Source organism: Coregonus lavaretus (assembly GCF_964263955.1).
Source record: "Coregonus lavaretus genome assembly, contig: SUPER_35_unloc_4, whole genome shotgun sequence".
Classification (NCBI taxonomy): Eukaryota; Metazoa; Chordata; class Actinopteri; order Salmoniformes; family Salmonidae; genus Coregonus; species Coregonus lavaretus.
The window spans coordinates 9223-31404 of NW_028167178.1; the positions used below are offsets into that span (position 1 = coordinate 9223).

Genomic DNA, 22182 nt, shown 5'->3' on the forward strand with positions numbered 1-22182 from the left:
AGCTATAATAAGCTACAATAAGTAATGCCGAAATTCAAGTTACTCAGTGGACTTGAAAGGTGAATCATAAAGATGAAAGAACTGAGTGAATGTATTTCAGGGTTTCACTGTTAATATCGTCTTTCGATGGATCTGTGTGTCAATCTAAGTGACATAATAAAAACATCCCCATCAAAATATGTCAGTTTAAGATAGAGATCAGGTTTTTTGCAGGGGCTGCGTCTCAATCCACTGCATCCGCCTATGTCGGCCTTCCGCATCTGCAGTGGAAGGTGGCCGAGCTACAACGGTGTTTGTCAGACCATGAGACATCCCAAAAATCGGTATTCTCACCAAAACGACTGTAGCGTCCGAAAAAATGCATTATGTCATTAATGTAATTTTATTTGAACGATTTGGCCTACAAATATGACCACTCTATGTAAATATCAGAATCTCACGACCACAATGGTGTTCTCTGTTTTGCTCTACGGCCCCCACAATGGTCACGGGACTCGTCTGAAGGTAACCCGTACAAATGAATGGAAGTATGGAGGTAGTTTTGTGGCACCAAAAATAAGGGGTTAAATATGTGTCCAAAAAGACCTAAAGATTTCCTGAGCTTTCTTGTATCTCCTAGACATAGGACAGACACTTCAAAACCTTCATTATGATTTATTTTTTTTACTGTCTTTTTTGCCATATATAAATGTGTTATTCAATGCGTTTCTATGGGCTATAGTAGTAAAGGACAAATTCAATATTTTATAAAAAATACAAATAAAATACAAAATAAGATACCTAAAGAGGTCCTACAATTCTAAATCAAATAGCTAAATGATCCATGGTATGACCATCTTAAAACAATTCCGTACATTAGCTTAGTAGAACCCCTCCTTTTAGAGGTTTTTAACAGCCTTGCTTTCCAGGCTTGTAAGACATATGACGAGTAATTTACCTTTTTATGTTTAATGAAAACATGAACCACATTGGCATCATGAATGGACATAAATGGAACATTATGTCATATTACTATCAACCATTAGCTTACCTTGTAACAGTGAAGTGAATGTTACTACACCGGCTCTGACGCTTGTCGGATGTGGCAGGGCTTGAAAACTATTACAGACTACAAAGGGAAGCACAGCCGTGAGCTGCCCAGTGACACAAGCCTACCAGACGAGCTAAACCACTTCTATGCTCGCTTCGAGGCAAGCAATACTGAAGCATGCATGAGAGCACCAGCCGTTCTGGATGACTATGTGATCACGCTCGCCGTAGCCGATGTGAGTAAGACTTTTAAGCAGGTCAACATTCACAAGGCCGCAGGGCCAGACGGATTACCAGGACATGTACTCCGAGCATGTGCTGACCAACTGGCAAGTGTCTTCACTGACATTTTCAACATGTCCCTGACTGAGTCTGTAATACCAACATGTTTCAAGCAGACCACCATAGTCCCCATGCCCAAGGACACTAAGATAACCTGCCTATAGTCTCCCGAGTGGCGCAGTGGTCTAAGAGATCCTGGTTTGAATCCAGGCTCTGTCGTAGCCGGCTGCGACCGGGAGACCCATGGGGCAGCGCACAATTGGCCCAGCGTCGTCCAGGGTAGGGGAGGGAATGGCCGGCAGGGATGTAGCTCAGTTGGTAGAGCATGGCGTTTGCAATGCCAGGGTTGTGGGTTCGATTCCCACGGGGGGCCAGTATGAAAAATAAATAAAAATAATGCACTAACTGTAAGTTGCTCTGGATAAGAGCGTCTGCTAAATGACTAAAATGTAAATGACTACCGACCCGTAGCACTGACGTCTGGTCTGAAAGGCTGGTCATGGCTCACATCAACACCAGAAACCCTAGACCCACTCCAATTTGCATACCACAGATGATGCAATCTATATTGCACTCCACACTGCCCTTTCCCACCTGGACAAGAGGAACACCTACGTGAGAATGCTATTCATTGACAATAGCTCAGCGTTCAACACCATAGTGCCCTCAAAGTTCATCACTAAGCTAAGGATCCTGGGACTAAACACATCCCTTTGCAACTGGATCCTGGACTTCCTGACGGGCCGCCCCCAGGTGGTAAAGGTAGGTAACAACACATCTGCCACGCTGATCCTCAACACGGGGGCCCCTCAGGGGTGCATGCTCAGTCCCCTCCTGTACTCCCTGTTCACCCATGACTGCATGGCCAGGCACGACTCCAACACCATCATTAAGTTTGCCGACGACACAACAGTGGTAGCCTAATCACTGACAACGATGAGACAGCCTATAGGGCTGTGTGGTGCCAGGATAACAACCTCTCCCTCAACGTGACCAAGACAAAGGAGATGATTGTGGACTACAGGAAAAAAAAGAGGACTGAGCACGCCCCCATTCTCATCGACGGGGCTGTAGTGAAACAGGTTGAGAGCTTTAAGTTCCTTCGTGTCCACATCACCAACGAACTATCATGGTCCAAACACACCAAGACAGTCGTGAAGAGGGTACGACAAAGCCTATTAACCCTCAGGAGACTGAAAAGATTTGGCATAGATCCTCAGAAAGTTCTACAGCTGCACCATCGAGAGCATCCTGACTGGTTGCATCACCTCCTGGTATGGCAACTGCTCAGCCTCCGACTGCAAGGCACTACAGAGGGTAGTGCGTACGGCCCAGTACATCACTGGGGCCAAGCTTCCTGCCATCCAGGCCCTCTATACCAGGCGGTGTCTGAGGAAGGCCCTCAAAATTGTCAAAGACTCCAGCCACCCTAGTCATAGACTGTTCTCTCTGCTACCGCACGGCAAGCGGTACCGGAGGCTAGGTCCAAAAGGCTTCTCAACAGCTTCTACCCCCAAGCCATAAGACTCCTGAACAGCTAATCATGGCTACCCGGATTACTTGCACTGCCCCCCCCCCCCACCCCCACCCCATCTTTTTACGCTGCTGCTACTCTGTTAATTATTTATGCATAGTCACTTTAACTCTACCCACATGTACATATTACCTCAACTATCTCAACTAGCCGGTGTCCCCGCACATTGACTCTGCACCGGTACCCCCCTGTATATAGCCTCCCTACTGTTATTTTATTTTACTTCTGCTCTTTTTTTCCTCAACACTTTTTAGTTGTTGTTGTTTTATTTTACTTTTTTATAAAAAATAAATGAATGCATTGTTGGTTAAGGGTTGTAAGTTAGCATTTCACGGTAATGTCTACACCTGTTGTATTCGGCGCATTTGGCAAATAACATTTGATTTGATTTGATTTGTGTGGGCATGACTGTGTGTTCATGATTGTGTATGTGTGTGCATGTTCATGACTGTGTGTGTGCATGTTCATAATGACTGTGTGTGTGTGTGTGTGTGTGTGTGGGGGGGGGCTCTGCCCCCTCTTGAAATCGTATCTCCATGTTGGAGGGCCTGGACATTACAATTGAGTATTAGCAGTGAGAGGGGGAGCGAGAGACAGAGAGAGAGAAAATGCAAATGCTATTTAGCGTTGCGCGACATTTCTAATTATGTTCATGAATGGAGGGGTCTCTGTTTCAAAGGTGCGCACAGGGGCCTTTGTGTCTCTCATTAGCACCAATGCTATCGTCTTATAGGGCCTGGCAGGAGGAGCACGGGCACTGAGCTTTCTCTCTCAGTCTCTCTCTCTGGTTAACAAAAAAAAAATGCTGGGTTAAAAACAACCCAGTTTGGGTAAATATTGGACACAACACACGTTGGGTTATTTTGACCCAGCCAGTTGGGTCACTTAGTTGGGTTGTTGTTATTGAGCAATGACACACAAGAGGGGTATCCTACGAAACAGGTTTGAGGAGGTAGCGAGGTAAACCTTTTAGCCAGGTAACGAATCCTTCAGAACTAACCTGCTCCGGGGCAGGCTAACTGACAGCTAACTCCACTTACCCTGAATGAAATTTGACGTGTATTCATTGATGCCAAGGGAAGCCAGGCTTCCCCAAAAAAATTACCAAGAAAAAAAGAAACACAATGCTACATAATTTATCTTTTGTCTCTCTGTGTTTCATAACTTTCTTTCAATTCGCAAGAGGCTGAATGTATCTCGCCGGAGAAAGCATCTGAGCAAACGAAACAGTGCCCCTCTGTCTCAGTATATGTAGTGTAACTAGCTGATGCTGTCTGGTGGGAAAGAGTATGCCATTCTTGCCGCCCGTACCATTGAATGCAAGGGAAGCCAGCGAGCATTTGGCCTCCCTCAATAGAAAAAATATGAAATAATAGCCAATCAGCTTTTTGAAGCTAATCTGAGCAAGCTCAGCTGTGAATGGTCCTGGTGCACATAAACAAAGTGTCAAGGGAAGCCAGTTTGAATTTGGCTTCAGACCAATCACATCACAAGCCAAACGTCATTATTGACAGAAAAAAACTTGAATTGTTGCCTAGGACAACAAAACTAAAAGCGTTTAGGCAACATGAGAGAGGAGGAAGGCATTGGTGTTTCACTACAACTAGGGTGAGTCAACATGTTTTTTTTTTCTACTTGCACGCACACACACACACACACACACACACACACACACACACACACACACACACACACACACACACACACACACACACACACACACACACACACACACATTGCACACACAGCCACATCATATTTAGCTTACGTTTATTGGACTAAATCGTTTTTGGTATATTTTAGTTGTCACTGTATTAGACTAAGCATATGTGATCAGATGCTGTTGAAATGTTGAAGTTGAAATGGTACTGGAATAGTGGAGGCAGCTCCTGTTTTCTTTGCAACTTGCGGTAACTCTCCGTGGTTCTAAATCAATAGTTGTTTAGTAGTCCAAAAATGTCGGAAACATTACCTTGCTTAAACAATGTAACTGTTTATTACATGCAATATGTTTTGTGGACTTCTTCACCGGACAGATGTTGTTCTCCGGGATTGTAATGAAACAAATGTGTGGTTTAATTTATTCTGCCACTGTGTCTTCTTATTGTCTCGGCCTTAGGCCTATATAAGGCATATAAACTAAAAGGTAATAAAGCAAACAACGCAATTATCAAAACACACAGGTTGTAATATGGCTTTCTTTCTGGTTTGGCTCCCTCAGTGATTTTACCTACGCACTGCTACTGCTGAGCCTCGAGTTGAGGACTAATGAAATCAGATTCCCAAAGATTGCATCGTCATCCCCTTCATTTGAGGAAGACAACTGATTCAATATTTTATTAATCAAATGTTTATTTGTGTGTTAAATGTTTTTTATGTTAAAATATATCACATTACATATTTAGTAATGACATAATGAATTTTAAACTTCACACACAGTAAAACTTTTGTACGACTTAATACAATTATTTTATCGACAGGAGTGGGAAAAAAGGCGCTTGTGGTTGTCCATTGATACAGTGAGGGAAAAAAGTATTTGATCCCCTGCTGATTTTGTACGTTTGCCCACTGACAAAGACATGATGAGTCTATAATTTTAATGGTAGATTTATTTGAACAGTGATAGACAGAATAACAACAAAAAAATCCAGAAGAACGCATGTCAAAAATGTTGTAAATTGATTTGCATTTTAATGAGGGAAATAAGTATTTGACCCCTCTGCAAAACATGACTTAGTACTTGGTGGCAAAACCCTTGTTGGCAATCACAGAGGTCAGACGTTTCTTGGAGTTGGCCACCAGGTTTGCACACATCTCAGGAGGGATCTTATCCAAGTCATTAAGGTTTCGAGCCTCACGTTTGGCAACTCGAACCTTCAGCTCCCTCCACAGATTTTCTATGAGATTAAGGTCTGGAGACTGGTTAGGCCACTCCAGGACCTTAATGTGCTTCTTCTTGAGCCACTCCTTTGTTGACTTGGCCGTGTGTTTTGGGTCATTGTCATGCTGGAATACCCATCCACAACCCATTTTCAATGCCCTGGCTGAGGGAAGGAGGTTCTCACCCAAGATTTGACGGTACATGGCCCCGTCCATCGTCCCATTGATGCGGTGAAGTTGTCCTGTCCCCTTAGCAGAAAAACACCCCCAAAGCATAATGTTTCCACCTCCATGTTTGACGGTGGGGATCGTGTTCTTGGGATCATAGGCAGCATTCCTCCTCCTCCAAACACGGCGAGTTGAGTTGATGCCAAAGAGCTCGATTTTGGTCTCATCTGACCACATCACTTTCACCCATTCTCCTCTGAATCATTCAGATGTTCATTGGCAAACTTCAGACGGCCCTGTATATGTGCTTTCTTGAGCAGGGGGACCTTGCGGGCGCTGCAGGATTTCAGTCCTTCACGGCTTAGTGTGTTACCAATTGTTTTCTTGGTGACTATGGTCCCAGCTGCCTTGAGATCATTGACAAGATCCTTCCGTGTAGTTCTGGGCTGATTCCTCACCGTTCTCATGATCATTGCAACTCCACGAGGTGAGATCTTGCATGGAGCCCCAGGCCGAGGGAGATTGACAGTTCTTTAGTGTTTCTTCCATTTGCGAATAATCGCACCAACTGTTGTCACCTTCTCACCAAGCTGCTTGGCGATGGTCTTGTAGCCCATTCCAGCCTTGTGTAGGTCTACAATCTTGTCCCTGACATCCTTAGAGAGCTCTTTGGTCTTGGTCATGGTGGAGAGTTTGGAATAATAATAATAATAATAATAAAAATAATAATAATATGCCACTTAGCAGACGCTTTTATCCAAAGCGACTTACAGTCATGCGTGCATACATTTTTGTGTATGGGTGGTCCCGGGGATCGAACCCACTACCTTGGCGTTACAAGCGCCGTGCTCTACCAGCTGAGCTACAGAGGACACTCTTAAAGGGAGTGCTCCTAATCTCAGCTTGTTACCTGTATAAAAGACACCTGTCCACAGAAGCAATCTGATTGATTGATTGCTTCTGTGGACAGGTGTCTTTTATACAGGTAACAAGCTGAGATTAGGAGCACTCCCTTTAAGAGTGTGCTCCTAATCTCAGCTCGTTACCTGTATAGAAGACACCTGGGAGCCAGAAATCTTTCTGATTGAGAGGGGGTCAAATACAAATTTCCCTCATTACATTTTTTTGTTGTTATTCTGTCTCTCACAGTTAAAATAAACCTACCATTAAAATTATAGACTGATCATTTCTTTGTCAGTGGGCAAACGTACAAAATCAGCAGGGGATCAAATACTTTTTTCCGTCACTGTAGGCACACCAAAACACACTAAAGTCGGCATTAACGATAAGTAATACAATAAAGACAGCACTTCTAAAAGCCTATTTCACACCATAGCCTGCTTAATTTGCTAAATAACTTTTCTTTCATTTAGATTTCGGCACAAATGAAAAAGTGGCACTGACTTGCCTATAGATTGATGTTCGAAGCATTGTCTCAATGAACAGTGGCTTGCGAAAGTATTCACCCCCCTTGGCATTTTTCCTATTGTTGCCTTACAACCTGGAATTAAAATTGATTTTGTATCATTTGATTTACACAACATGCCTACCACTTTGAAGATGCACTTTTTTTGTGTGTGTGAAACAAACAAGAAATAAGACAAAAAAACTGAAAACTTGAGTGAGTATAACTATTCACCCCTCCAAAGTCAATACTTTGTAGAGCCACCTTTTGTAGCAATTACAGCTGCAAGTCTCTTGGCGTATGTCTCTATAAGCTTGGCACATCTAGCCACTGGGATTAATGCCCATTCTTCAAGGCAAAACTGCTCCAGCTCCTTCAAGTTGGATGGGTTCCGCTGGTGTACAGCTAGACTAGTTTAATATGTACCACATCTCTGGTGAGCACAAGAGACTAATGTAATGTTGTTTAGAAGAGAAATGCGTGTCAGCTAAGCTAACAGCAGCTAAATTCTTTATGATGGCAGCCATGTTCGTTTATGTTTGACTTGGCGAAAACTCCCTAATCCCAGAATACCATTCACTGTAAGACGCAAGTCAAAGATGGCTGCGCTCATTGCCTGAAAAACTTAGTTTAGCCTCTTTTCAGCATATTACATATCATTGATGTACTTGTTACAGTGTATACAAGAACCAGAGCACATGACTTGACAAATCGTTTATTGTTTTTGACAAATCACAAAGCAAATAAAATGTTTTCACCTCATAGATCATCACACCAAGTACAATCGTACTGCCTAGCCTAACCGTAGCGCGAAAGCTAAACAGGGATGAAACCATTTCGGGAGGTTTGTGAGGGGGTTCATTTCATTTTTGGGAGGTTTTCAAGTCCATGGGGGGTAGAAATGGGGGAAGGTATCGTGGGGGGATATGATGCAGGAAATATTACTATGATGGGATTTATCAATTAATGGGGGGCAAACACAAGAGAAGTTTATACGCAAAAAAACTACAAAGAAAACTTGGAAAGGGGGGTCTGAGCTGGCAACACTGAGGTACCAAAGTTACAATCTGATGGCGCGTTCAAAACAACTGGAAACTGGGAAATCTCCGACTTCCGACTTCAGTGCGTTCAAGACAACTGGGAACTGGGAAATCTCAGACTTCCGACTTCAGTGTGTTCAAGACAACTGGCAACTCGGGGAAAAAACTAGCTCCGACTGTGAAAAATCGTTTTGAATGGTCATCCCACTCGGAATTCCAACTCAGGAACTCTGGCTTCTTTCTAGAGCTCCGACATTCCGACCTGAAGATCATTGACGTCATGATTTTACCTAGTATTTTTCAGAGTTCACAGTAGTCTTGAAAATAACATAAGTCAGTCGAGTGAACTATCCCTTGTTATAACATCTTTGGTCTGACAGACGCTTACGTGACAACCAGAATGCATTGTATAATGTCAACAAACATGGCGCCACACATAGCCAACAAATAGCTTAGCATTAGCTAATCATAATATGTACAACATTTAAAAAAGTATTTTACACACATCATATGTGTCCATTACAATCTATGCAAGAATCAGAATGCATGATTTGTCACCAGTAATGATCCATACATTCATACGGTGTGCTACAGCAGAAACAACAACACGATATACAGAAAATAAGCAACTTACTTTGATAGGAACGCACACATGTCCAAAGTCCAATTTGTAAGGAAAATAACCATGAAGGCAATGCGTGAGCCAGCCAGAAAATGTGCTGTTAGAAAATAATTTGAAATTGACAAGTTGAAACATAGCCTATAGATAATTAGCAGGCAGCATGCCTTGGTTTGAGGGCAGCGCGGGTAACTGTCTTGTTGCGTAACAATCACATTTTGGAACAGTGAGAGCATTCTGACATCACGCGCATTAAAAAACTCACGCAGGGGCAACGGTTAGAGATATTTGGAACTCACGTGTGAAAAGGTTAAAACTACAATAGTGTCCGTGCTAATTCTTTTTTAAATTTTTTGGGGGGGTTCAACCTTAACATGTGATGACAATACAACAGAACAGATGAACCGGAATGACATTTAGTCTTACGGGTGGCCAAAAAGAACAATCTGAAAGCCACACTTCCAGTATTCAAAGAAAACAACCCAACTAAGTGACCCAACTTAGCCTGGGTATCAGTCGCTTTAGCTAAAATTCCACTCCTTGCATCGGACTCTTAGCTATAGAAACTGGTACTTAGGATCGACCCAAATGGCTGGGTAAAAAAACTACAACGTGTGTTCTGTCCACTATTTACAGAGCGCTGGTTTGGTTTTAACCCAGCATGTTTTTGTGTGTTCTCACTCTCCTCTCTTTCTATGTCAGTGTCTCCCTCTCACTTTTTTCATGAGGCACTGAGCTCTTTCTCTGTTTCTCTCTCCCTCATCCCTCTCTTCCCTCTCTGTCTCCCTGCCTCCCCCTCACCATTTCCTCTTTATTTTTTATTTTCTTTCTTTCTTTCTTTCTTTCTTTCTTTCTTTCTTTCTTTCTTTCTTTCTTTCTTTCTTTCTTTCTTTCTTTCTTTCTTTCTTTCTTTCTTTCTTTCTTTCTTTCTTTCTTTCTTTCTTTCTTTCTTTCTTTCTTTCTTTCTTTCTTTCTTTCTTTCACTCTCCCTCCCTCCCTCCCTTTTTCCCCAATTCAAATAGAATTAGGCAGACCAACAGGACGAGATCCCTATCAATGCCTGGCAAAGCTCCAAAGAGAGAGAGAGAGAGAGAGAGAGAGAGAGAGAGAGAGGGAGAGAGAGTGACGAAACACAAAATATTATAAAAAGTGCCCAAACACCCGTGCCAAGTCCTATTCAAGTACTAGTGCTTGTGCACTAAAGGACACCAATAAGAAGAAGAGACTTGCTTGGACAATGACCCAACACACCTCCAGGCTGTGTAAGGGCTATTTGACCAAGAAGAAGAGTGATGGAGTGCTGCCTCCACAATCACCCGACCTCAACCCAATTGAGATGGTTTGGGATGAGTTGGACCGCAGAGTGAAGGAAAAGCAGCCAACAAGTGCTCAGCATATGTGGGAACTCCTTCAATACTGTTGGAAAAGCATTCCAGGTGAAGCTGGTTGAGAGAATGCCAAGAGTGTGCAAAGCTGTCATGAAGGCAAATGGTGGCTACTTTGAAGAATCTAAAATCTAAAATATATTTAGATTTGTTTAACACTTTTTTGGTTACTACATGATTCCATATGTGTTATTTCATAGTGTTGATGTCTTCACTATTATTCTACAATGTAGAAAATAGTAAAAATAAAGAAAAACCCTTGAATGGGTAGGTGTGTCCAAACTTTTGACTGGTACTGTGTAAGTGTCTGTATGTGTGTGTATGTGTGTAAATGTACAGTAAGTGTACAGTAAGTGTACAGTAAGTCTGTATGTGTGTGTGTGTTGATGATGAAAGTCTCCCTTCCCTCCACTTGCATCTTGATATCCACTATGCCTCTATCTCTCTATCCACAGTCAAGTCCCTCACTCCACTGACATATTCAATTCATTTAGGAGGCTGGCTTGGCCATGTCATCATCCTGGCCATTTTAATCATCCTGATGGGATGCATGCAGCTTAGCCAAGAGTGCACTAAGGCTACGTCCCAAATAGCACCCTATTCCCTATATAGTGGACTATTAGGACTATTAAAGACCAAAAGTAGTGCACTATGTAAAGAATTGGGTGCCATTTGGGACGCAACCTAACTCATCCCTACCAGAGAGCAGATACTAACCTACACTGAGGTGTTCAATGCAATTCTGCATAATGGGTGCATACGCTACAGATTTCTATAGTTGGAGCTTAGCTTCCAAATAAATGGAATACAATTCTATTGGTTGAGTACAAATATCTATATATATATGTTATCACGGTTGTAGCAAAATGCATGTCATTGCTCGTCCATATATCTACAGTATATTTTCTTAATTCAATTCCTTACTTGGATTTGTGTGTATTGGGTATATGTTGTGAAATTGTTAGATATTACTTGTTAGATATTACTGCACTGTTGTAGCTAGAAGCACAAGCATTTCGCTACACCCGCAATAACATCTGCTAAACACGTGTATGTGACAAATACAATTTGATTTGATTTGATTTGCTTATGTTCCTAGCTCCAACAGTGCAGTTATATCTAACAATACAAAATAATATACGCAAATCCAAAAAATTAAAAGAAAGGAATTAAGAAATATAGAAATATTAGAAATAGCAATGTCAGAATCCGGAATATAAATATACACTGAGTATACCAAACATTAGGAACATCCTCCTATATTGAGTTGCACCCCCACTCCCCTTTTGCGCTAAGAACAGCCTCAATTCATCAGGGCATGGACTCTACAAGGTGTCAAAAGCATTCCACAGGGATTCTGGCCCATGTTGACTCCAATGCTACCCACAGTTATGTCAAGTTGACTGGATGTCCTTTTGGTGGTGGACCATTCTTGACACAAACCGTGTTGCAGTTCTTGACACAAACCGGTGTCCCTGGTACCTACTACCATACTCCGTTCAAAGGCACTTAAATATTTTGTCTTGCCCGTTCACCCTCTGAATGGCACACATACACAATCCATGTATCAATTGTCTTAAGGCATAAAAATCCTTCTTTGACCTTTCTCCTCCCCACTTACTCTACACTGATTAAAGTGGATTTAACAAGTGAAATCAATATAGGATCATAGCTTTCACCTGGATTCACCTGGTCAGTCTATGTAATTGAAAAATTGTTGTATAATAAGCCTTCCAAAAGTATTAATTCCCCTTGGCGTTTTTCCTATTTGTTGCATTACAACCTGTAATTTAATTAGATTTTTATTTGGATTTTATGTAATGGACCTACACAAAATAGTCCAAATTAGTGAAGTGAAATGAAAAAAATAGCTTGTTCCAAAAAATTCAAAAAAATAAATAACAGAAAAGTGGTGCGTGCATATGTATTCACCCCCTTTGCTATGAAGCCCTTAAATAAGATCTGGTGCAACCAATTACCTTCAGAAGTCAAATAATTAGTTAAATAAAGTTAACCTGTGTGCAATCTAAGTGTCACATTATCTGTCACATGATCTCAGTATAAATACACCTGTTCTGAAAGGCCCCAGAGTCTGCAACACCACTAAGCAAGGGGAACCACCAAAAATGGATGAAATTAAATTTTTTTCATCATCAATCTACACACAAAGCCCCATAATGACAAAGAGAAAACAGCTTTTTAGAAATGTTTGCTAATTTATAAAAAACAAAAACAGAAATGCCTTGTTTACATAAGTATTCAGACCCTTTGCTATGAGACTCGAAATTGAGCATCCTGTTTCCATTGATCATCCTTGAGATGTTTCTACAACTTAATTGGAGTCCCACTGTGGTCAATTCAATTGATTGGACATTTCTGCAGCATTGAAGGTCCCCAAGAACACAGTGGCATCCATTATTCTTAAATGGAAGAAGTTTGGAACCACCAAAACACCAAACTGAGCAATCGGGGGAGAAGGGCCTTGGTCAGGGAGGTGACCAAGAACCTGATGGTCACTCTGACAGAGCTCCAGACTTCCTCTGTGGAGATGGGAGAACCTTCCAGAAGGACAACCATTTCTGCAACACTCCACCAATCAGGCCAGACGGAAGCCACTCTTCAGTAAAAGGCACAAGTTTCTCTGGTCTGATGAAACCAAGATTGAACCAAGATTGAACTCTTTGGCTTGAATGCCAACCGCCACGTCTGGAGGAAACATGGCACCATCCCTACGGTGAAGCATGGTGGTGGCAGCATCATGCTGTGGGGATGTTTTTCAGTCGCATGGACTGGGAGACTAGTCAGGATCGAGGGAAAGATGAAGGGAGCAAAGTACAGAGAGATCCTTGATGAAAACCTGCTCCCCAGTGCTCAGGACCTCAGACTGGGGCGAAGGTTCACCTTCCAACAGGACAACGAACCTAAGCACACAGCCAAGACAACGCAGGAGTGGCTTCGGGAAAAGTCTCTGAATGTCTTTGAGTGGCCCAGCCAGAGCCCTATCGAACATCTCTGGAGAGACCTGAAAATAGCTGTGCAGTGACGCTCCCCATCCAATCTGACAGAGCTTGAGAGGATTTGCAGAGAAGAATGGGAGAAACTCCCCAAATACAGTTGTGCCAAGCTTGCAGTGGTGTAAAGTACTTAAGTAAAAATACTTTAAAGTACTACTTAAGTAGTTTTTTGGGGTATCTGTACTTTAATTTACTATTTATATTTTTGACAACTTTTACTTTTACTTCACTACTACATTCCTAAAGAAAGATTGTACTTTTTACTCCATACATTTCCCTTGACACCCAAAAGCACTATTTGGAATGCTTAGCATGACAGGAAAATGGTCAAACTCACGCACTTATCAAGAGAACTGTAAGGGATCGGGGGTTGGCTGGGTCTAGACAGAGTCTGACACTTCCCCGATCTACTGAGAGGGGGAGTCATCAGACTCGATCTGGTTCACCTGAGTTCTGAGCACACCTGTCAGTAATTAGTGTAGGATTTAAGGTGTGCTCAGAAGCTCAGTCGGCGCGAGGAATTGTTCCATTGTGACTTGCTAAGCGTTTTGTTCAGAGAGAGAGAGAGTTCGTTGTTTTGATTACCCGTGTACCCGACCTGTGCCTAGTTGTTTGACTCCCCGTATTGCTTAATCCTCTGCTTGTCTATCCCAGTGATTACCGTCCTCTGATTCTGTGTCTGTGCCCTCGACTACGACTAAGCCCGCTCCCTTGGTACCTCTGCCTGTCTCTGCCTGGCCCGGTTTTGACCACAGCCCGCCCGACCACGATTAAGCTATTCCTTTGTCTGTACTCTAATAAAGCATCGCTATTCTGCGATTGGATCTTACCACTCTGTCCGAGTATTCATTACAGAATACCTCGCCATTACCATGGATCCAGCGGAATTACAGAGGCGGTGGGAGATACAGGAGAAACGGATGGATGAACTCCTGCAGCTACTCAACGCTGGTGCGGCTGAAGGCACCACCCCGAGTACGGTCAGTCCTCGTCATGCACCTCCGATTTCTCTACCGACAAGGTACGACGGGGAACCTGGCAAATGTCAGGGGTTTCTACTCCAGACGTCCCTGTATATGTCGTATAATCGTACTATGTTTCCCGATGACCGTAGCAGGGTGGATTTCATGATTTCTCTGCTAACGGGTAGAGCACTGGACTGGGCTACTGCGCTTTGGGCAGCTGAGGTCCCCGAGTTGAATGCGGAAGTTCAGTTTAAAAGACTGTTCCAAGAGGTGTTCGACCACCCAGTATCTGGGCGTAGCGTGGGAGACCAACTATGCGAACTTCAGCAGGGCCGTCGCACAGTAGCCGACTACACTTCAGAGTTCCGTACTATAGCAGCCGGTAGCGGATGGAGCGAGACTGCTTTGCTCACCGTGTTCCGAAGAGGGCTGTGCAAAGAAGTACAGACTGAGTTGGCTTGTCGGGGAGATATCACTGCGCTACATGAGTTTATCAACATCGCCATCTCTATTGATAATCTGATAGTGCAACACAAGGTATCCACAGTCCGGGAGCCTTCGGTCACTGGTCCTAATCAATCGACAGAGCGGAGGAGAGAATCTGAGGAGGAACCCATGCAACTGGGACGGTCACCCCTACAGGGTTCGGTGAGACAACGACGTCGGCAAGACGGACTATGCCTGTATTGTGGTCAGTCGGGTCATTTCCTTCGTCAATGTCCGGTACGACCAAACCGTACCCCAGGATATCGCCTCGGAACTGCCAAACCGGCGAGTGAGACTCAAGTTTTGAACATTACATCTAAACAAATGTATGTGCCAGTTACCTTATCTGTTGGAGAGAAAGTGCGCAGGTTGGAAGGGCTTATTGATTCCGGAGCGGCTGCCAGTTTTCTGGATATGGGTCTCGCTGAGGAGTTGGGAGTTCAACTTATCCCAATTCAACCTCCCCTGCGAGTCAACGCACTAGACGGTGAGCCCATGGGCACTGGGTTCATTATGCACCGTACAGAGGTAATCAAATTACAAGTGGGCTCCATACACCATGAGAACATAATTTTTTTCGTCATCTCCGCTCCACGGGAGCCGCTAGTTCTCGGTCACCCCTGGCTCGTTACCCATGATCCGGTCATCTCCTGGAAATCTGGCGATATCACGGCTTGGAGTGAGGTATGTAGGGCAGAGTGCCTCAATTTACCTTGCAAGACGTCTACTGTGGAGGATGCGCAGGGTGCGGTGTCTACTGTTGTTCCAACAGAGTACCAGGATTACGCGCAGGTGTTCTCCAAGGAGAGGGCTACCGTGTTACCACCGCATCGGGCCTGGGACTGTGCAATTGATCTGCTATCCGGGGCTACACCTCCTCGCGGAAGAATCTACCCTTTGTCACAGCCGGAACGAGAATCTATGAGCAAGTATATTGATGAGGCACTACAGCAAGGGGCCATTCGCCCATCTACGTCTCCCGCCACATGCAGTTTTTTATTTGTTAAGAAGAAGGATGGCGGACTGCGTCCTTGTATAGACTATCGAGGTTTGAACGATATTACCATTAAAAATCGTTACCCTCTTCCTTTGATTCCAGCAGCCCTCGAGCAGGTGGGGCAGGCCTCCATCTACAGTAAACTGGACCTCAGGAGCGCGTACAATCTGGTGCGCATTAGAGAAGGGGATGAATGGAAGACCACCTTCATCACCCATCGAGGACATTATGAATATTGTGTCATGCCCTATGGACTTACTAACGCGCCCTCTGTGTTCCAGGCGTTCATGAATGACATTTTCAGGGACTTGATTGATCGCTTTGTTATAGTGTATATTGATGACATCCTAATCTACTCTAACTCTCTGAGTGAACATGTGTCCCATGTACGACAGGTTCTGGACCGACTCCGAAAACACTCTCTGTTCGTGAAGGCCGAAAAGAGTGAATTCCATGTCACTACGATTTCCTTCCTTGGGGCCACACTCACTCCCGACGGGGTAAAACTGGATGAATCCAAGGTGCAAGCTGTACGAGACTGGCCTCAACCCCAGACGGTGAAGGAGCTCCAGAGATTCTTAGGGTTTGCCAATTACTATAGACGGTTCGTGCGTAATTTCAGCACAACCGCAGCTCCCCTGTCAGCGATGACCAGCTACAAGGGTCGTGGTCTGAAATGGACGGAGGGGGCAGTGCGGGCTTTTGAGACGTTGAAACAACGCTTTACCACCGCTCCCATTTTATGTCAGCCGGATCCTACCTTGCCGTTTATCGTGGAGGTGGACGCCTCGGAGGTTGGAGTTGGAGCCGTGCTATCCCAGCGCCAAGGTGAGCCGCCTAAATCACGACCCTGTGCTTTTTTTTCTAAGAAGCTGAATCCGGCCGAGCAGAACTACGACGTGGGAAATCGTGAATTACTGGCGGTGAAGTTAGCACTGGAGGAGTGGAGACATTGGCTGGAGGGAGCAGATCATCCGTTCCAAGTGCTCACGGACCACCGCAATCTGGAGTATCTTCACAGTGCGAAACGACTGAACTCCCGACAGGCAAGGTGGTCTTTATTCTTCAACCGTTTCCAATTCACTGTCTCTTATATTCCCGGGTCCAAGAATTGTAAGGCGGACACGCTTTCCCGACGGTTCGAGCGCGTGGAAAGACCCGTGGAACCAGAACCTATCCTCCCCATGAGTTGCCGTGCAGGTCCTGTGAGGTGGGCTATCGATGACACTATTCAGGAGAGCCTACAAGCGGAACCAGCCCCTCCAGAAACCCCGGTGTCTAAGGTGTTTGTACCAGCTCCACTTCGACCTCAACTGATGGAATGGTGCCACACGTCGCTGGGATCTGGTCATCCCGGAATCACTCGAACTACCCGACTCATCAGCCGAAAATACTGGTGGGATTCCCTCACAGATGACGTCAGAGACTATGTATTATCCTGCCCAGTATGTGCTCAGTCCAAGGCGCCTCGTGCACTACCGGAGGGTAAGCTGATGCCATTGCCAACTCCTCAACGACCCTGGTCGCACATTGCTATGGACTTTGTTACCGATCTACCAGAATCAGAGGGCCATACTGTAATTCTCGTGGTCATCGATCGATTCTCCAAGATGTGCCGGTTAGTACCCATGACCCGTTTACCTAACGCCACTCAGACGGCTGATACTATGTTTAACCAGGTGTTCCGGCAGTTTGGTGTTCCGGAGGATATTGTTTCCGACCGGGGACCCCAGTTCGTATCCCGGGTATGGAAGGCCTTCTGCGAACGCTTGGGCATCTCGGTGAGCCTCACCTCCGGATATCATCCCCAGGCCAATGGGCAGACAGAACGGCTCAACCAGGAAATTGGGAAATATCTACGGCAACAATGTTCGCGGCAGCCGCAAGAGTGGAGCCGATTCCTTCCTTGGGTAGAGTATGCTCAGAACTCACTCATTCACACCTCCCTACGTCTAACGCCCTTCCAGTGTGTTCTAGGGTATCAACCACCCCTGTTCCCGTGGGATACCGCACCCGGGATGGTACCGGCTGTGGACGAGTGGTTCCGTCGGAGTGCGCAGGTCTGGGAGACGGCCCATCAACATCTCAGTCAGGCCTCACAACAGCAAAAGACCTACGCCGACCGACGCCGGAGACCTACTCCCACTTATCAACCCGGGCAACGAGTGTGGCTGTCTACCCGAGACCTGCGGTTCCGACGGAGCTGCAAGAAGCTCCAACCCAGGTACATCGGGCCTTTCAAGGTACTTAGACGTATTAACCCTGTCACCTACCGTCTGTTACTCCCTCGACACTACAGGATAAACCCTACGTTCCACGTCTCCCTGTTGAAACCTGTCCACTATAGCCCGATTTACCCCCCAATTGCTCAACAACCTACTACACCACCTTTGGAGGATGAACAGGACACCACCTATACAGTCCACGAGATACTGGAGTCAAGACGGAGACGAGGGGGCATCGAATATCTCGTGGACTGGGAGGGATATGGACCTGAGGAACGGTCCTGGATCCCTACTAAGGACATGCTGGACCCCGCTCTCAAGGCCACCTTCCACGCTGAACACCCAGATCATCCAGGACCCCGACCCAGAGGAAGACCACCCGGTAGAGGTAGAAGGCCGTCAGGAGCCGGCCCTGGGGAGGGGGATACTGTAAGGGATCGGGGGTTGGCTGGGTCTAGACAGAGTCTGACACTTCCCCGATCTACTGAGAGGGGGAGTCATCAGACTCGATCTGGTTCACCTGAGTTCTGAGCACACCTGTCAGTAATTAGTGTAGGATTTAAGGTGTGCTCAGAAGCTCAGTCGGCGCGAGGTATTGTTCCATTGTGACTTGCTAAGCGTTTTGTTCAGAGAGAGAGAGAGTTCGTTGTTTTGATTACCCGTGTACCCGACCTGTGCCTAGTTGTTTGACTCCCCGTATTGCTTAATCCTCTGCTTGTCTATCCCAGTGATTACCGTCCTCTGATCCTGTGTCTGTGCCCTTGACTACGACTAAGCCCGCTCCCTTGGTACCTCTGCCTGTCTCTGCCTGGCCCGGTTTTGACCACAGCCCGCCCGACCACGATTAAGCTATTCCTTTGTCTGTACTCTAATAAAGCATCGCTATTCTGCGATTGGATCTCACCACTCTGTCCGAGTATTCATTACAAGAACACGTGGTCATTTCTACTGCCTCTGGCCTGGCGGACTCACTAAACACCAATGCATCTTTCGTAAATCATCTCTGAGTGTTGGAGTGTGCCCCTGGCTATCCGTACATTTTAAAAACAAGAAAATGGTGCCGTCTACTTTGATTAATATAAGGAATTTTAAGTGATTTATACTTTTAAGTATATTTTAGCAATTACATTTACTTTTGATACTTAAGTATATTTAAAACCAAATACTTTTAGACTTTTACTCAAGTAGTATTTTACTGGCTGACTTTCACTTTTACTTGAGTAACTTTCTATTAAGGTATCTATGATTTTACCCAAGTACAGTGGGGAAAAAAAGTATTTAGTCAACCACCAATTGTGCAAGTTCTCCCACTTAAAAAGATGAGAGAGGCCTGTAATTTTCATCATAGGTACACGTCAACTATGACAGACAAATTGAGAAAAAAAAATCCAGAAAATCACATTGTAGGATTTTTTATGAATTTATTTGCAAATTATGGTGGAAAATAAGTATTTGGTCACCTACAAACAAGCAAGATTTCTGGCTCTCACAGACCTGTAACTTCTTCTTTAAGAGGCTCCTCTGTCCTCCACTCGTTACCTGTATTAATGGCACCTGTTTGAACTTGTTATCAGTATAAAAGACACCTGTCCACAACCTCAAACAGTCACACTCCAAACTCCACTATGGCCAAGACCAAAGAGCTGTCAAAGGACACCAGAAACAAAATTGTAGACCTGCACCAGGCTGGGAAGACTGAATCTGCAATAGGTAAGCAGCTTGGTTTGAAGAAATCAACTGTGGGAGCAATTATTAGGAAATGGAAGACATACAAGAACACTGATAATCTCCCTCGATCTGGGGCTCCACGCAAGATCTCACCCCGTGGGGTCAAAATGATCACAAGGACGGTGAGCAAAAATCCCAGAACCACACGGGGGGACCTAGTGAATGTCCTGCACTGAGCTGGGACCAAAGTAACAAAGCCTACCATCAGTAACACACTACGCCGCCAGGGACTCAAATCCTGCAGTGAAGACGTGTCCCCCTGCTTAAGCCAGTACATGTCCAGGCCCGTCTGAAGTTTGCTAGAGTGCATTTGGATGATCCAGAAGAGGATTGGGAGAATGTCATATGGTCAGATGAAACCAAAATAGAACTTTTTGGTAAAAACTCAACTCGTCGTGTTTGGAGGACAAAGAATGCTGAGTTGCATCCAAAGAACACCATACCTACTGTGAAGCATGGGGGTGGAAACATCATGCTTTGAGGCTGTTTTTCTGCAAAGGGACCAGGACGACTGATCCGTGTAAAGGAAAGAATGAATGGGGCCATGCATCGTGAGATTTTGAGTGAAAACCTCCTTCCATCAGCAAGGGCATTGAAGATGAAACGTGGCTGGGTCTTTCAGCATGACAATGATCCCAAACACACCGCCCGGGCAACGAAGGAGTGGCTTCGTAAGAAGCATTTCAAGGTCCTGGAGTGGCCTAGCCAGTCTCCAGATCTCAACCCCATAGAAAATCTTTGGAGGGAGTTGAAAGTCTGTGTTGCCCAGCGACAGCCCCAAAACATCACTGCTCTAGAGGAGATCTGCATGGAGGAATGGGCCAAAATACCAGCAACAGTGTGTGAAAACCTTGTGAAGACTTACAGAAAACGTTTGACCTGTGTCATTGCCAACAAAGGGTATATAACAAAGTATTGAGAAACTTTGGTTATTGACCAAATACTTATTTTGCACCATAATTTGCAAATAAATCCATTAAAAATCCTACAATGTGATTTTCTGGATATTTTTTTCTCATTTTGTCTGTCATAGTTGACGTGTACCTATGATGAAAATTACAGGCCTCTCTCATCTTTTTAAGTGGGAGAACGTGCACAATTGGTGGCTGACTAAATACTTTTTTTCCCCACTGTATGACAATTGGGTACTTTTTCCACCATTCCAAGCTTGTAGCGTCATACCCAAGAAGACTCACGGCTGTAATTGCTGCCAAAGGTGCTTCCACAAAATTTTATAAAAACCTGTTTTTGCTTTGTAAATTATGGGGTATTGTGTGTAGATTGATTATGGGGGAAAAAAAACAATTTAATCAATTTTAGAATAAGGCTGTAACTTAACATAATGTGGAAAAAGTCAAGGGGTCTGAATACTTTCCGAATGCACTTATCACGGCTAAGGGCTGTTCTTATGAACAAATTAACGCAGAGTGCCTGTATACAGCCCTTAGCTGTGGTATATTGGCCATAAACCACAAACCCCAGAGGTGCCTTATTGCTATTACAAACTGGTTACCAATGTAATTAGAACAAAAAATATATATTTTTGTCATACCTGTGGTATATGGTCTGATATACACTATATACAGTACCATGGCTTTCAGCCATTCAGCATTCAGTGCTTGAACCACCCAGTTTATAATACAGGATATACTGTATAATGAAGTGGGAAAAAAGGTATGTAAACATTATTAAAGTGACCAGTATTCAATGACTATATACAGTTGAAGGCAGAAGTTTACATACACCTTAGCCAAATTCATTTAAACTCAGTTTTTCACAATTCCTGACATTTAATCCTAGTAAAAATTCCCTGTCTTAGGACAGTTAGGATCACCACTTTATTTTAAGAATGTGAAATGTCAGAATAATAGTAGAGAGAATGATTTATTTCAGCTTTTATTTCTTTCATCACATTCCAAGTGGGCTAAGCTTTAACTTCCTGACTGATGTCTTGAGATGTTGCTTCAATATATCCACATAATTTTCTTCCACATGATGCCATCTATTTTGTGAAGTGCACCAGTCCCTCCTGCAGCAAAGCACACCCACAGCATGATGCTGTCATCCCCGTGCTTCACGGTTGGGATGGTGTTCTTCGGCTTGCAAGGCACCCCCTTTTTCCTCCAAACATAACTATGGTCATTATGGCCAAACAGTTCTATTTTTGTTTAATCAGACCAGAGGACATTTCTCCAAAAAGTACGATCTTTTCCCCATGTGTAGTTGCAAACCGTAGTCTGGATATTTTTGTCGGTTTTGGAGCAGTGGCTTCTTCCTTGCTGAGCGGCCTTTCAGGTTATGTTGATATAGGACTCGTTTTACTATGGATACAGATACTAATGTACCTGTTTCCTCCAGCATCTTCACAAGGTCCTTTGCTGTTGTTCTGGGATTGATTTAAACTTTTCGCACCAAAGTACGTTAA

General features: G+C 44.3%; 1 protein-coding gene across 1 annotated transcript in view; it reads left to right on the top strand.

The window, feature by feature from the left end:
* Window positions 1-447: 447 nt before the first annotated feature.
* Window positions 448-22182, top strand: part of LOC311110363 (NALCN channel auxiliary factor 1-like) — a gene marked incomplete at both ends in the record, with an annotated part of 48768 nt that continues 27033 nt past the window's right edge. Inside the window, one exon of the mRNA XM_084188909.1 lies at window positions 448-504. Within this exon, the coding sequence (XP_084045035.1) occupies window positions 448-504 (57 nt within the window). The remainder of the gene's footprint in view (window positions 505-22182) is intronic.